This window comes from Apis mellifera, linkage group LG10 (assembly GCF_003254395.2).
Source record: "Apis mellifera strain DH4 linkage group LG10, Amel_HAv3.1, whole genome shotgun sequence".
Classification (NCBI taxonomy): Eukaryota; Metazoa; Arthropoda; class Insecta; order Hymenoptera; family Apidae; genus Apis; species Apis mellifera.
This window is the reverse complement of record NC_037647.1, coordinates 9,197,673-9,211,864: the sequence shown is the minus strand read 5'-3', so window position 1 is coordinate 9,211,864 and position 14,192 is coordinate 9,197,673. Positions and strand designations below refer to the sequence as shown.

Sequence of the window (14,192 nt, the reverse complement as noted above, 5' to 3'; positions counted from 1 at the left end):
GAGCGGAGAGGGAAACAGAGGCGAATTGGAACATAGGCGAGGACCAGGAGAGGAGAAAGAGGAGGAGGAGGAGGAGAGCTCGTTAAATTTAACAGTGGCGGCGGACGCATTAATGGGCCGCCATAAAATCGGGCTTCATAGAAGCACGATTTCGAGACATTCGGGACGCGGACGCAATTTGACACCTTATTTTCGTCGATCGTCGAACCAAAACCAGAACCTCTCCAATATGATCCGTTTCGCGATTCCTTCTCCAAGGAATGGACAAAGCACAACGTGATTTTCGTTAAAAATAATCTCTCTTTTCCGGTCGAGCGATTTTTACCTACATTTTCTTACCTCTCGAACTTTCCAACACTTTTCCTTCTGGAGCAGAAATATTTTTCGTATAATTTCGTTGCCTCGCGCGGATTATCAACTCGCAAAAGAGAGTTTTCAACGGTAAAAAAGAAGGAGAACGGTAAAGATGGTTCGATATTGGACGAGGATCCGGCGGAATGGATTTGCAAATTAACGTTGACGCCTCGTTAACTTGGCCAACGTTGAAACGTAATACTCGCATGTGGGCCATAATTCATTCGAGTTCACGGTCCCGGACCCGTTTCCACTCGACACGCTCGTTTTCCGTTTGCCCACGTGAACCCGTCCCCTCCCCGATTACGATCGCGACACTTGAAACGTCTCGCTCGGATCGATGCCTTTGGACATCCGCGTAACTCCCTCCGATCCCAACCAATTTGCCGGGCCTCCCTCCAATTAAATCTCGTTGTCGAATCGTCGACAAACGGGTCCCCGTTTAATAAAGCGACCAGACACATCAAACACACCGGATCCGAATGTGTTTCGCTCGCTTCGAAAATTTCGGGCGAAAAATCGGCCAGCGTTGAGAAAAAAAGAAAAATTAAACCGAATAAATTCACGCGTGTGTCCCGTGACGCGACTATTTGCGTCCTTTCCACCAACCAAGACGTTATAACGCGCGATTAATCCCCTGGACGATATATAAACCGAGCGATTTGTCCCGACATTCCACGATGGGTGGTATACACGCGTAACACGCTTGTAAGCGGCCCTGTTCGAGCGGAATTTGAAGAAGAAAAAGAGAGAGAAAGAGAGAGTCGAGGTCGACTTATATTAATGCGCGCTCGTCGCGAGAAAAGAAAATTGCCCTCGTATCGTCGTCGTGTCGGATTTATTATTGCCCTGGTCGGGGGAGAGGACACACGAGGGGCGTTAAACGACGCTAATTCGGATCTCTCGATCGAAGGAGTAACTGTTTTGCGTGGTATTGCTACGCGGTTGAAATTTTTCGGAGAAAAGCAATCTCTCTTTTTCTCTCTATCGCGTATACTCGAGCAGAAACTTTGTCTGCCTGCTAATGCCGGTTAATTATATTTACGCTGCGCCCCCGCCGCCGATGGAATTTTAATCAGACGCGAACTTTTATCGAGTAAACACGTTGCCTTGGAATTGTTAGACCGTCCGTGAGAGAACGCTCGTAAACGATCTATCAACCGTGGCACGTGTCTCTGGCAAGAGAGCAAATATCATTAACATCGTTAGATCGGAGGGAATCGAAGGGACGTCCCTTCGAGAGAGAGAGAGAAAGAGTTCGGCCAAAGATCGAGGAATTTAAAGAAACCTCGATTCTACTCTTTCCGAGACATGTGGATAAATCGAGGCTGGGAACAGGTTTGTGTATATATATATACGTACGTGTACGAAATCCATTCGCGGCAAACCCGTTTCCAGAAACCAAGTTTTGCTTGGCCAATTACCTAACTATCAGCTCGAACAGCTCGAACTGGTCGAACACCTTACAGTACAGGTGCAACACCCTGACGCAGGCCCACTTCATGCCCGGCCAGGGTGCCAGGCTGAGATCGAGGCCGTCCTCGAGCGGGCACTTGCCGATCGCGAGGCCCCGCTTCAGCTCGGCGCCGGATATGGTCGGGAAACGATTCCTCCGATCCAGCATAGGGTTCCTCCTGTTGCGCGGCGCCGCCTCCACCCCTCCGCCAGGGATCAACCCCCGCTTGATCTCGGCGCCGGACAGGGTCGGATACCTGTCGCGACGATCCAACGACGCGGCTTTTCTGTACAAATCCTTCTCGGGGACCGAGGGGCACCTGGCCCGCATCATCGTCGAGTCCCGAGACTGGGGAGGGCTGACGGGCCGTTTCTTGGGCTCGGGAATCCTCACCCTGATCCCTTGGGGCTCAGCGCCCGGCGACGGGACGCAGGACACCCTCACCTCCATCTTGGGCCCCTCCTGGCTGCTCGTCGGCCCCTTCGGACTCATCCTCGACCCCGAGCTCGAGAGCAACGTAGGCGTCGTGTGACGCCTCTGAAGTTTGTCGTTCAGGATTGGTCGTTGGAGGATGCCTCTTCTTCTTGGATCTTCATCGTTCCTCTCTCGCTCAAGTTTCTCGAGTAAATGTTATTTATTCGTATTGTGTCTTCTGTGATGATCGAAACGTCCCTATTTTTCACGGGGCTCGACTTTCGTGGAAAGGAAAGACGCGGGGAAAACGGTCGAGCAGTTTCTGGAAAATCACGCACCAAGCTACTTTCACCGGGCAAAAAAAGTTAATCGAACCGAAAGCGGCGGAACGCTCCTCGTTTCGAATGGTCCATTCTTTCTCCTCCTCCTCTCTACCCCTCGCAGAGAAAAGAAAGAAGGAAAAGGACGGAATCGAAGGAAATGGAAATAGGAGAGAGAGAGAGGAAGATTCTGTCCTCGCGATGAGAGAGAACGGAGCGTGTTGGACAGTCGGGAGAATGGCAGGACGAGTTTATAATTTGATTCGAACGGACGGTCGATGGTTTGTTTTATCGTCGGGCCGAACGGCCGGTCGGCTGTCGCCAGAAAAATTATTACGCCTAGACGCGAACGGACAGGCAGAAGCGGTACCCGCTCGCGCGCCCGCTCGAATTTATTTTCATTGCGGAAATCGCCACGGTTCACGAAGTCGCGCGGTTATTTATAGGGTGGATCATCCTCCGGGATGAACGTGCGGGTCGAGAAAAAGGAGGGTTGCGTCAAAACTCGGAACGGAATCCATATGAATCCATTGTCGTACGACTCTAATCGATTTATCTCTGATCAAGGAGAAATCTCCCCGTATCCCCCTTCCTCCTCCCGTTCCGTCGATCTCAAGGTTACGCGACGGACAAAGAAAATGGTAATCGTAACGAGAACAATGATGAGAATGACGACTACGACACTCTCGACTGATTACCTGTCCGATATAGAATTTCACGGTCGTTTCGAAACTAATAAAAATCGAGACGATAGACACATTTATATACGCGTGACTCGAAGATAATCTCCGCGTATCCATCAGAGATAACGGGCACGAAAGAGAGAGAGAGAGAAAAAGAGAGAAAATCACTTTTCCCTCGAGAACGATTCTCTCGACAGACCGACCCACTCGCGTTCCAACGAAAACGAATATAGGAATCTCCGTCCGACGTTAATCCTACGCTCGGAAAAACGACTCGTGACTCGTTGAGCTAGGCGCACGATTCCATTCCAGATTTCTCTGGTGAGAGGAAATCGGCCGATTAATCGATCTCATAATCCTGGCGGATACACGAGGAAGAAGACGCGCGGTGTTTCTAATAAAGCGGTCGATATGAATTCGATCGCGGCCCGCCCATTTTCCGCCGTACGGACGCGTATAAATAACGCGTCAGCGGGCAACCGTACAGCGTGTACGTGTACGCGCCGTGCGTGGACCACGTTGCCTACGTACGTACGCGAGATCGGGGTTGACGTAAGCGAGAAGGAAGGAGGTAACGCGGACGTTCGGAACGTCGGCGTTGATGGGCCTCGAATATACTCGATCGAAAAGCGTACGATGACGACACGATATACACCTTTCCTCCCCCGTTTTGTTGAAACGGTTTTACCTGGAATCCGGCTATTCCGTCGCAGGTGAATCATCGTGGCGGCGCATGAGCGTGGAGAGGAGAAGGAGGAGGGAAAGGACAAGGGTCGGGGTTGAGTTAGTCTCAGTCGTCGAAACGCGTATCTCGGGCGAAACTTCTTGCTTTGCCAAGAGTTATTTAACGAGGCGAATAAGACGCGAAAGTTCTCTCGTCTTTTTCTTTCTTTCCATTCGGATCGAATGTCGTGCGAATCGAAAACGTTGTCCGTCCTTCGGTTGGAGAATAATGAAAAAAAAAATGGTGAAAAATTATCGGTTCGCAACTCGGAAACGCAACTGAGGGACACCGATGAAAGAAAAAAAATTCCTACGAGCGATAACAAGTTTATCTCATTGGCAACGCGATAGATTACCGCGATATACGGATCGTCATACGATCCCCGGCGCGCGAAATTCCTTCAACCGTCGAACCGTAAGCATAGATGCACGCTTCTCGCGTATCCAACGCGAGAGTATCTAGAAACGGGCGTACACAGAAAGCAACAGGCATGAAAACATTGGCCGAGCGTAGTGGACAGGTGTCACATACGTGTGACGAGGCGTGTATGCGGCGTGCATACGAGAGAAATTCCGGAGGCGGCTATGTTTCGCCGTGTTTCCCGTTCGCCGCGTAAGCCGAACGAATTTATCGAGATGAGACGCCCGCCGGCCTAATGGCTATTAATTAGACAAATGCCCGCTATATTAAGCGACGCCGATGCCGCTGAAATAGCCGACTCGGGTGTATACGCGCGCATTTTCGCCTTGTTTCGTCTATCGCCTCTCGTCGCGGACAATCCCTCCCCTCCTTCTTTTCAACCGCTTTCCATCGCTTTCGTCTTCTGACGAAAGGTAAAAATCGGGAGGGGAGAGAGAAGGAGAGATCCGCGCGCGAGAAATCGTTCACCATTATCGTAGCACCGCGATAAAAAAGAAATTGTAAGCAGCCAATCCCCCATTCCGTCCGTTTTCCTCGTTTACCGATTGATCGTGTTCCACGACAAAAACAAAAATCGCCTAAAAATGTATATATACACAACTTGCGTGTACACAGGACGAAAAGATCCAACGTGTCGTTCGCTCCAACTTGTGCACCACTTGCGATATTCTCTGGTGAACTTTGGGGAAAAAACTGTGGACGAATATATCACCAATTTCGGGTAGAAAGATAGCACCCCTTTCGATCGAGGATAGAGAGAGAGAGAGAGAAAGAGAGAGAGAAAGAGAGAGGTATCACTGCGATAAAACAGAGGAGATACGATACCGGCGCGGGGTAGGCGGTCGCGGTGGCGGGAGATTCGAAAATCGGACGGGACGGCGCGGCGCGTGCCACATAACAGAGAGTGCATTCGCAGAAGGAGCGTACTTCAAACTGGCGCCATGAGATTCGACGGGGACGTAGGTAGGTGTGTACCTATAGTTAATACCGGGTGGCCTGTGAAACGGTGCGCCTCGGTGGCGCAGGCGCGGATCGCCCTCGGATATCGTCGAAAGCTCGCGCACGGAGCAAGCTCCCACCTTGTCGTGGATTGCAACCGGGCACGAGTGGAATTAGATTACGCGATTCACCGCGGCGTTGTCGCTCCTCCTCGCTCTCTCTCTCTCTCTCTCTTGAATCCTCGAGAATCGAGGATCAATGCTTTCGAGGAAAACGCAAGAAGAGTGGAGGACGAAATCCTCGATGATTCCACTTCCTTCCGAAGGAAATCTCTTTCGATTCAAATTGTACGAATTAGCGAAGAGATTTATATACGCGACGAAGTAACATGGAGATTCTAATTTATATATATATATATATATATATATATATATATATATATATACGTCGACACGATTAACGGATTGACGACGACTCGGATGCGGTAAGGTAAGGAACGATCGAACGAATGTCTCGTTTCGATTAACTCGGTAAAAGGTGGTGTAAGACGACGCTTTGGCATTTCGTCGTCGCGTTATGGATCGTTAACGCGTTTGTCGGCCGCGAAGTCAGCGTTTTCGATTACACCGATGTTGGCGCGTTTCGCGTTCGAAACGATGCATGGATGGTTGGAAAATGGTTGAAGAAAAGATAAAAAAATATCGAACCACCGTGGTTAAACGCGGTTGTCGTTTCCCTCGAACGTGAGCAATAAGTCGAAAGGTGGTTCGGAATCGTTTCACTCGAATGCAGTCGCGGGAGAAAGGAATATTGCGCTGTTTCTCTCCGAGAATCTTTCCTCTCTGCTCGACTTTAATTATTATCATTATTACTCACGCGGCATAATTTCTCCGCGATGCGGAAGAGAAATCACTTTTGCCTTTTTGCGAGGATCCTAATCGTAAAAGATCTAAGAAATCGTTTCTGTCGGTGAAAGGATATTTAAAGTTGAACTATTTTTTTCTCTCTCTCCCCTGTTTCCTTATCGTCCATCCATATGCGGATCAAATTGCGCAACGTCAATTAACAGAGAGGCTCGTATCGAGATTCCAAGAGATCGGAAGTGGAAAGTAAATCCACTTTTGAACGGATAAATTTGAAACAGATTTTGCGTCTTGATTCTGTCAAATACGCTTTGGCGAACGTACGCGAGAATTCATGCCACATTTCCCGCGTAAACTGAAGGAACTCTGTCGTGGCCTTCTATTTCCTTTTTTCCCCCCATTCCCCTTCCCGAGCTTACGTAAGAGGAAAAGCCGCTAATAGAGCGGGATTTTAGGAATAGGAATAGTAATTGAAAATCGGACCGAAGTTGCTTCCTTTCCATTGATTATTTCGCTTATTAAATATAACTTGGGAGCGCGTGGAAAATGATTCGGCGGAATTTACGTTGGGAGGGAACAATGGGAAAGAGAGGAGATGGATGGATTGGATAATCCGATGGAGGAAGTTGTAAACCGGAAACAACGAACAGCCTGCCCGGAATAAGACTCGTAACGAATCACCTTGGCAATGAGTCCGCTGATTTATTCTTGTACGGACGTTGAGTGAGATTTATTCGACGTATTCATATATTTTGGCTGGCCACAAATTTCTAGGACGCTCGCCACGAATAACTAACACGTTGAACCAGTCTGTAACAATAAACGATCGTTTGCCGTTTCGATCGCGACATCCTGATATTGCGCAGGCCGGCTCCCATTATTCCTCGATTATTCCTCGAGCGTGGGGAAAGGATCGAAGTTTTCCAATCGTGAAACGTCGACCGATCCTCCTTCAAGGATCTGTGATCTAGATGAAGAAGAATGAAAAATCATCGACGCGCCCAGTTAATGTCTCTCGACGAGCGAGTACGTCATTGGTTGATGACATTGGGACAGGATAGGATTTCGTGAAATTTCCCCGAACAATTCGAATTACGCAAGCTATTCTCGCTAATCAGGAATTCGAAGAAATATACACGGCTTGAAATATACGCGGATGAATAATTACGTGCACACGTAGTTGCAAGATTTTGCGTCAACCATGTGGACCGAAAAGGCAACGTTTCGTTGGGAATATTGTAATTTCGAGTATCGCCGTTGAATATAAATTTAAACGGAAATTGCTAAATTACGTCCCATCTGTTTTCGCCGAAGCGTAAATTGCCTGGCCAAAATTAAGCGACATTGACGGACTGAATCGCGCGAATCGCGCTCACCAGCATCGTCTTGATTTAGATTCATAAGAGGGGAAATAAATTTCCTCCAAATTCGAGCTATATCTCGAGGTTATCGATCATCGCTCGGCTCGAAGAGAGGGGAAAATTTCCACTGTTAAACCTACACCTATCCTATTAAACAGAGAGGGGAAAAAAAAAGAAAAGGAAAAAAAAGCTGACACGAAACATCGCGTGTCATCCCAATTACGCGACGTATTCCTTTCGTCTTCGTCGTTTTGAACGTATCGTATCATTGCTTTTTCAATCGTTGGTCTCGAATCCATTGTCCAACGTTCGAAGCTGTTCAAGTTCTTGGACAAATTCGTAAGGTTTCGCTGATCTACTGATCTACTGTCTACGTTTCCCTCCCCAAATCCGATATCAAACTAATGATTATTATCACGGTGTGCCCTTACGGTTGACAAACGTCATTGTTGCAGGCTCGATCGTGGGTGGAGTTGTCGTTGGCACGTTCCTCTTCGTGAATGTCCAGCTGCGGGCCTGGCAACGGCGTCAGGCCGCCCAGGCTCAAAGAGAACGTCCTCCTCACTCCCCGTCGTCTCATCGCGAAATTTCGTTCCCTTGAGGGGAATCGGGGGGTTTTCTTCCTCATCTCGGTCAGCTCCTTCACGGACAATCCGTCGTCCCAAACCATCGTCACCGAGTCCACTCGCGAACGCGCGGCTGTATCGATCCCGGCCAACTCGACTCGAAGGTGAAATCGTTGTTCCGGCCGTTGTTAATAAACCGGCTCCCCCTCCCTCGGCGTTTAATGGAAGGCTTATCGTTGGAAAACAAACGCGGTCCGTACTCCCGTACGAGCTCGAGATAACGAGGGAATTCGATTTCGCGGAGCGATGGGTCTCGGAGAAGGCTCGAAAGCGGGTGGAAGCGGCCCGACCTTCGCCGGCGACAACACTGAAACCGAACACGGCCGAATGAGGCCAATAGTCGGCCGAGCGTCTCGTTCGAGATTCCCCCTGTCCGACAAATCGAATTAACTTAATGCGGTTACGGAATCTACTCCGTCGTCTCGTTCGCGACTCGATGATCTCGCTGCGTGACGCACGTGATGCCTACGAAACCGTGAAACGGAATTCGACCAAGAAATTTAAACCGTTTTTTCCCCCTTCTTTTCGATCGATTTTTCTTCCCGTGTCTGTAAGCGAGCTAATTCGAACGAGGCAGTCTTTCTCGAGAGAAGAACCGTCGATTTTTCGAAGCGAAGTCGGTTACATCAGCCGGTTGCGGATTGGAAATGATCGATCGGAAAGCAGGTCGCGCGTCGCGATCAGCGCGCGACTTTCGACTGGCTGGTCGTCCTCCAGCCAACGTTTCGAACAGAAGCCGCGGCGGCCGACCTTCGCTCGTCGCTTTGCATTACGTGCACCGTTGTTCTGAATCATACGGTGGTTCGTGTCATCGCTACCTGTCGCCCCGAGATAAACGACATCTGCCTTTTCCCATCTCTATCGACCGACGATAGCGATAGCGTCCCGTATTCTCGAGTATTCTTCACGCTCGAGTTACGTGCATCGGTCCGCGTAAATGCCAACGAGTCCTCTTTTCGGATTCTTTCGCCTCTCTCGGCCGAGTCCGATTCGTAGGCCTGCGAGCTCGTTCGATGCGTCACGCGCGATCCGATCGAAACTTTGAAACCGCGTGGAGAGTTGGGCTGAAAGCGGCTGCTGAATCGAACGAGCAGAGAACCTCATCCGACATTGAGTCGGACTTTGACTCTGCCGTCTGGCAGCTGCAATCGCCTCGGCCTCGCCTCTAATCGCCTCCCTCCTCCTTTCCTAAGTTCAAAGATCTTATCGCCCCTGGTTATTTACCGCGATCGCTGGAAAAACGCCGAGTATCTTTCTTCCTTTTCCTTCCTTTATCTCCAAGTATAACCAACGAATCGAAAAATCTCGAAGGGTTTCGAAAAAAAACGAACGAAACGAAGCAAGTTTGGCGCGGGCACGTGAGACGCGTGGAACGTGGCGAACGTTCGACAGGGTACCGAGACCACGACTGAGGCTACGAGCATCGAGTGTGGTGTCCTCGTCGATAAGGATTATCAACGTGTAACCTCGTTATCTCCGGCTTCGGTGAGGCGTTGCAGTCCCCTGAAACGTGGCGCGCTTTAAAAGGACGTTTAACGCGCATTTGCATACAATCGGATTCTCGAAAGCGCTTTATCCTTGGCTTATCGTTATAATATTCGCCGCGCTACAATTTTTCCCATTTTTCTCTATCGTACGGCTTTCCGTATCCATTTCCTTTTATCTAGAAAATTGCTTAATCTCGAACTCGTATCCACTTCGGATCAATCAGAAAAAGAATCGAAAATAAAATTTTAAATAAACGCAAAGGCGATATCAAATCGGAAAAAAAAAATCGTTATCTCGATCCAATATATATATGTATTATCGACGAGCTAGGTTAATCAGTTGGCGGGTTTTAATTGGTAAGTCACGTTTCCCCTAAGTAGAGAAGAACGATACACGTCGGGTTTCTCAGATGCGAGGAATCCTTACAGCCTAAGACTTCTAATTGAATTATCGAGCTTCGCGACAAGGTGGTACAAGAATTTCCGCGCGAAAGTCGTTTCTCTTTCTCCCGTTTCGAGGAAGGGGCGGAGGGGCGGAGGGAGAGAGGGAGGGTCGGGATGGAGATCGGAGGAGGCGGGTGAAACGATCGGCTGCAACGACGGAAGGCGGAGGGGGACGTCGAAAAGACGTCGACTGTCACAATAGCCGCGATATGTTTATTTGTCGTAACCGCAAAGAAACTTACTCCATTACGGAGATGGCCGACTGCCAGCGGGATTTACAAGTCGGAACGTGACACAACGCAAACATGTTCCTCTCCATCTCAAGCGGCGACCGAGCCTTCTACCGCTTTCGACCGCCAGCCTTCGCTCGCCATCATCCTTTCGTAAACTTAATTCCGCCGCGGATTTAACCGTCGCCGCGGATTTACGTGACGTCATCTCCCGTTATATCGCACGCGTATACCAATTTCCAATTTTTCTCCTCTCTCTCTCTCCTCTCCTCTCCAACGATTCGAGAGGAAATTCGGATCCATCCGAACGCGCGTCTTCTCTCGTTAATTTTTTTATTCCATTACGAAACCGATCATCGACTCACCGATTTCCGTGGCAAACGGCCTCCTCTTTTCCAAGAATTCGAGCGGTATAACTCGAGCTCTCCCACTTGGCGCCCATCTCGCTGTCTCGCTCGTGTACACGCGCACACACACACACGCACGCACGTCGACGTCGCACGTGCTCGCCACGTGGAAACGCGACACCGATCTCTCTCCAACGATCGAACTGCTGCGCGAGAGGGAAAAACTCGGAGGACGAGAAAGAGGAGAGGACGAGAAAGAGGGTTTCGAGGCCTCGCGAATCGAACAAATTTGACACACGCACTCTCTCTCTCTCTCTCTTCCTCTCTCTCTATCTCTCCTTGTGTGCGCTCTCGTCGGTTTTCAAGCCTGTTCTCGAGCCGCGCGACTTTATCGCCGGGTTATTTGTCCCGATAGCGCGAACAACCGGTCGATCATACTCTAAATTTAGCGCGCGGATCGGTGGAGCGTGCGAGCGAGCGAGACGAGTGTACAACGGCTGGAGAGAAACGGGCGATATTACGCGCGCGCTACTCACGCACCAAGGAACGCACGTCCGGCAGGGAAGGCAGGGATATACGCACTGCTCGCTAACCGCTGCTAACCCGTTAACGCGCGGATTGAAATCGTCCAGCTTCCTCTCCGCCTCCCCGCTCGCGCGCTGTCAATGCCAGCTGATCGTGGCTGGAGAAGAAGAGCCCGTGGCTCGGTTTTACGCGCTTCCTCGCTGATTTATCGCTGCCCCGGGATATAATGGCCCCGTTGATCGCTTCCTCCGGACGCCTCCGCTTTCAGAAAGTCAGCCTTCTCTCGAAAGTCGAGGGGTCCCCTCCCCTCTTTCGCTTTCAGCGTGATATCGCATCCAGCCTCCCCGCTTTCCTCTTCCTTCCTTCGTCGAAAAAGTATCCTCCTTCTTTTCTTTCTCGTCTCGTCGGGAAGAAAAACGTTGCGAGATCCAACGAAGAGAGTTTCTTTTTTTTCTCTTTTGTTTACGCGGTCGAATTCGCCTCGGTTCGGAGATTATTCGGAGCAAGGGAAAATATATCCGCGGCTGACGAAAACAATCCGTCGATTGACGAGATCGGTGTCGCAATCGGTGGAATGCTGGAAAATATTATCGGCGAGTGAATGAACGCCTACGTGCGCGCGGCACGTCCCCGGCTATCTTTCAATTTATTTTAATCGGAATAATTTATCAGCGTCTACCGATGCTCTTACTTAACGCGCTCCTCCTTCTGTCGCGATGCCAGCGTTAATGAAAATCTCCCCAGTCCTTACACCAAATTCCAATTCGACGAGGAGGCAAAAAAAAAAAAGAAGAATACGTCACAAGCGTTCCTCCCTCGTACATTTTCACGAGGGATCGCACTTTGTACGTAATCCGCTTATCAAAATCACCGACGCAGACATGAAACATCGTCGAGTTCGTTGTACTCACGAGTGACGAGTGAAAGAAAAGAAAGAAAAGAAGAGAAAAAGCCACCAAATCTTCTTCAGCGACGCGGAAAGGTTTCGCGCAGAAAAGCCGTGTAAACGAGGAGAACACGGCACGCTTTCGCCAGGAATTCTAACCCCTCGCGTGCTTTCCTCACCCACGCGCCGCATTCCCATGCGACGGCCACGACCACGACGACATCCACGCGGTGATTTTCGCCTCGCGTGGAACGCGAGCGAGTACGATCCACGGCTCCGATATGATCACGCCGCGCGAGTGTAACGCTCTTTTATTCGGCCGCGATAACGATCGAGATGTAAACGTTGCCCGTTTAAACGTCTCTTACGAGACGTACGTGTCGCTTTATGAGCGTGTGTAACGGTATTGAAAAAGAGAAGACACGTCGCCGTATCTCGTTGCACGTCAAGATTTTCGTACGTGATTTCGGTTTCGAGATATATGAACGAGGATGAAATCGTCCATTTGCTGGAGATGACATAGTTTCGTTCTTACGTTGTGTTACGATAATTGTTCGAGATAAATTGAATACGTTTTGTTCATCGAGGAGCGTAAAGTTATTACAATTATTACGAGCATGATCGATCAATTTGATCGATTGCGTCGGTTGCAATTTTTTTTTTCTTCTATCGATAAAGAGATCTCTTCCGAGTTACCAGTAAACGTATATCCGACACTTGAAACGTAGTTGATCGAAATACGCAATTTCCCTCTTTACGATAAGATAATTGATAAAAATATACGTTCGAGTTGTAAATATTATTCGAAGACGTATATTCAAATATTCTTGATAAATATCGAATAAATATTCGATTGATCGGAAAATTCTCAAATCACGAAGAGGAAAAAATGATCAGATTCGGAGAAGAAAGAGTAAGTTTTTGAAAAAAATTATCCGCGAGGATAGAACGAAACGATGGCGTATAACATTTTGGTGACGGGTTAATGATGATCGCCGTTCTTGTTTGCGTTTGATACACGGCCGGCCGATCGATCTTCGGAATTTTAGTAGTTTGTTTTAAGCAACCGAAGATAGTCCAGTGAATTATCCAAGTGTTTACCAGCGCTGGAGTTATTGCCGGTTTATAGTGGATAAATTTCCCGCTACTTTACAGGCGGTTAAGCCAAATAAATAGCGGGGGCCGCGTGCCGTGACCGATGGTGGTGGCTCGCTTAATATCGAATATTAAATATAGAGCTTTGACACACATAGAGTGTCGCGTGATCGTTTCGTGTTCCCGCCGGTTCACGCGCGTTTCGACAAATAAATATCCGTGAACGTGACGCGCGGCCGCGTGTAACGCTTTTTTACTGGCAAAATCGAAGCCAACTTGTGCCAATAGCTTCGCGTGATTCACGCTCGCTTCGTTTCGAACCCGTGTCGAGAATGACGTGGAAAAATTCGAGGCGAGGAACAACGTCGTCCGTTTCTTTCGAAAGATCCTTGAAAAAAGGAAAAAGAAGAAAAGAAAGCGTCCGTTGCCGATTTGTTTGCCAATTGGCTTGTAACCGCTCCGCTAAGTGATATTCCGCTGTAAAAGAAAGAAAAAAAAAAAAAAAGAGAGAAGAAAAAGAAAAAAAGGTTACGTTAGGGCGGCCGTGGTATTTGCCAGAAATGTCATTGGCTACCCTTTCCATGGAACACTCGAATCACACACGGTGTATACGACCGCTTTCTAACGAGCCGTCACCATTGTTGACAGAGATCTTTTACAATTCCCTGGCAAAAAGTTCACGTTTCTCGAAAACGTGAACCGAACGAGCGTAATATAGCTTTTTTTTTATCCGTGATAAAGCAACAAACAGCTTTTTCAAATTTATGTCACGTACTCTTCGAGATTTCATCGATTAGAATAGAGAAACGATGATTTCGAGCGTTTTCCAATGCGATAAAGAAACGTTTCCTCAAATCGGATATAAATCAATTCGAGCGTCGAAATCACTTCGTTGATATGGATTTCGAGGCTGAGAAAACGGAGCTCTCTTAGCCATTCATTCGTCAAATTGTGCGGCAACTGTGCAACAATGTCGTCCATCACGAGCGGATTTAGTTTCCCCCCCGTGAAATCGTAC

At 48.8% G+C, this 14,192-nt stretch overlaps 1 protein-coding gene across 8 annotated transcripts in view; it reads right to left on the bottom strand.

Moving 5' to 3' along the window:
* The window catches only part of LOC410211 (four and a half LIM domains protein 2), a 67,805-nt gene that overhangs the window by 25,180 nt on the left and 28,433 nt on the right, over nucleotides 1–14,192 (bottom strand). Inside the window, exon 1 of one of the 8 annotated variants that reach the window (XM_026443381.1) lies at nucleotides 10,687–10,970. The exons of 4 other annotated variants lie outside the window; for them this stretch is intronic. In XM_026443381.1, coding sequence (XP_026299166.1) covers nucleotides 10,687–10,763 — 77 coding nt within the window. In that variant the 5' untranslated portion in view covers nucleotides 10,764–10,970. Of the gene's footprint in view, nucleotides 1–1,778; nucleotides 2,441–5,196; nucleotides 5,484–7,965; nucleotides 8,699–10,686; nucleotides 10,971–14,192 lie in introns of those variants that run through there. 3 more of the 8 variants (XM_006566014.3, XM_026443383.1, XM_016914245.2) reach the window with 3 other exon arrangements.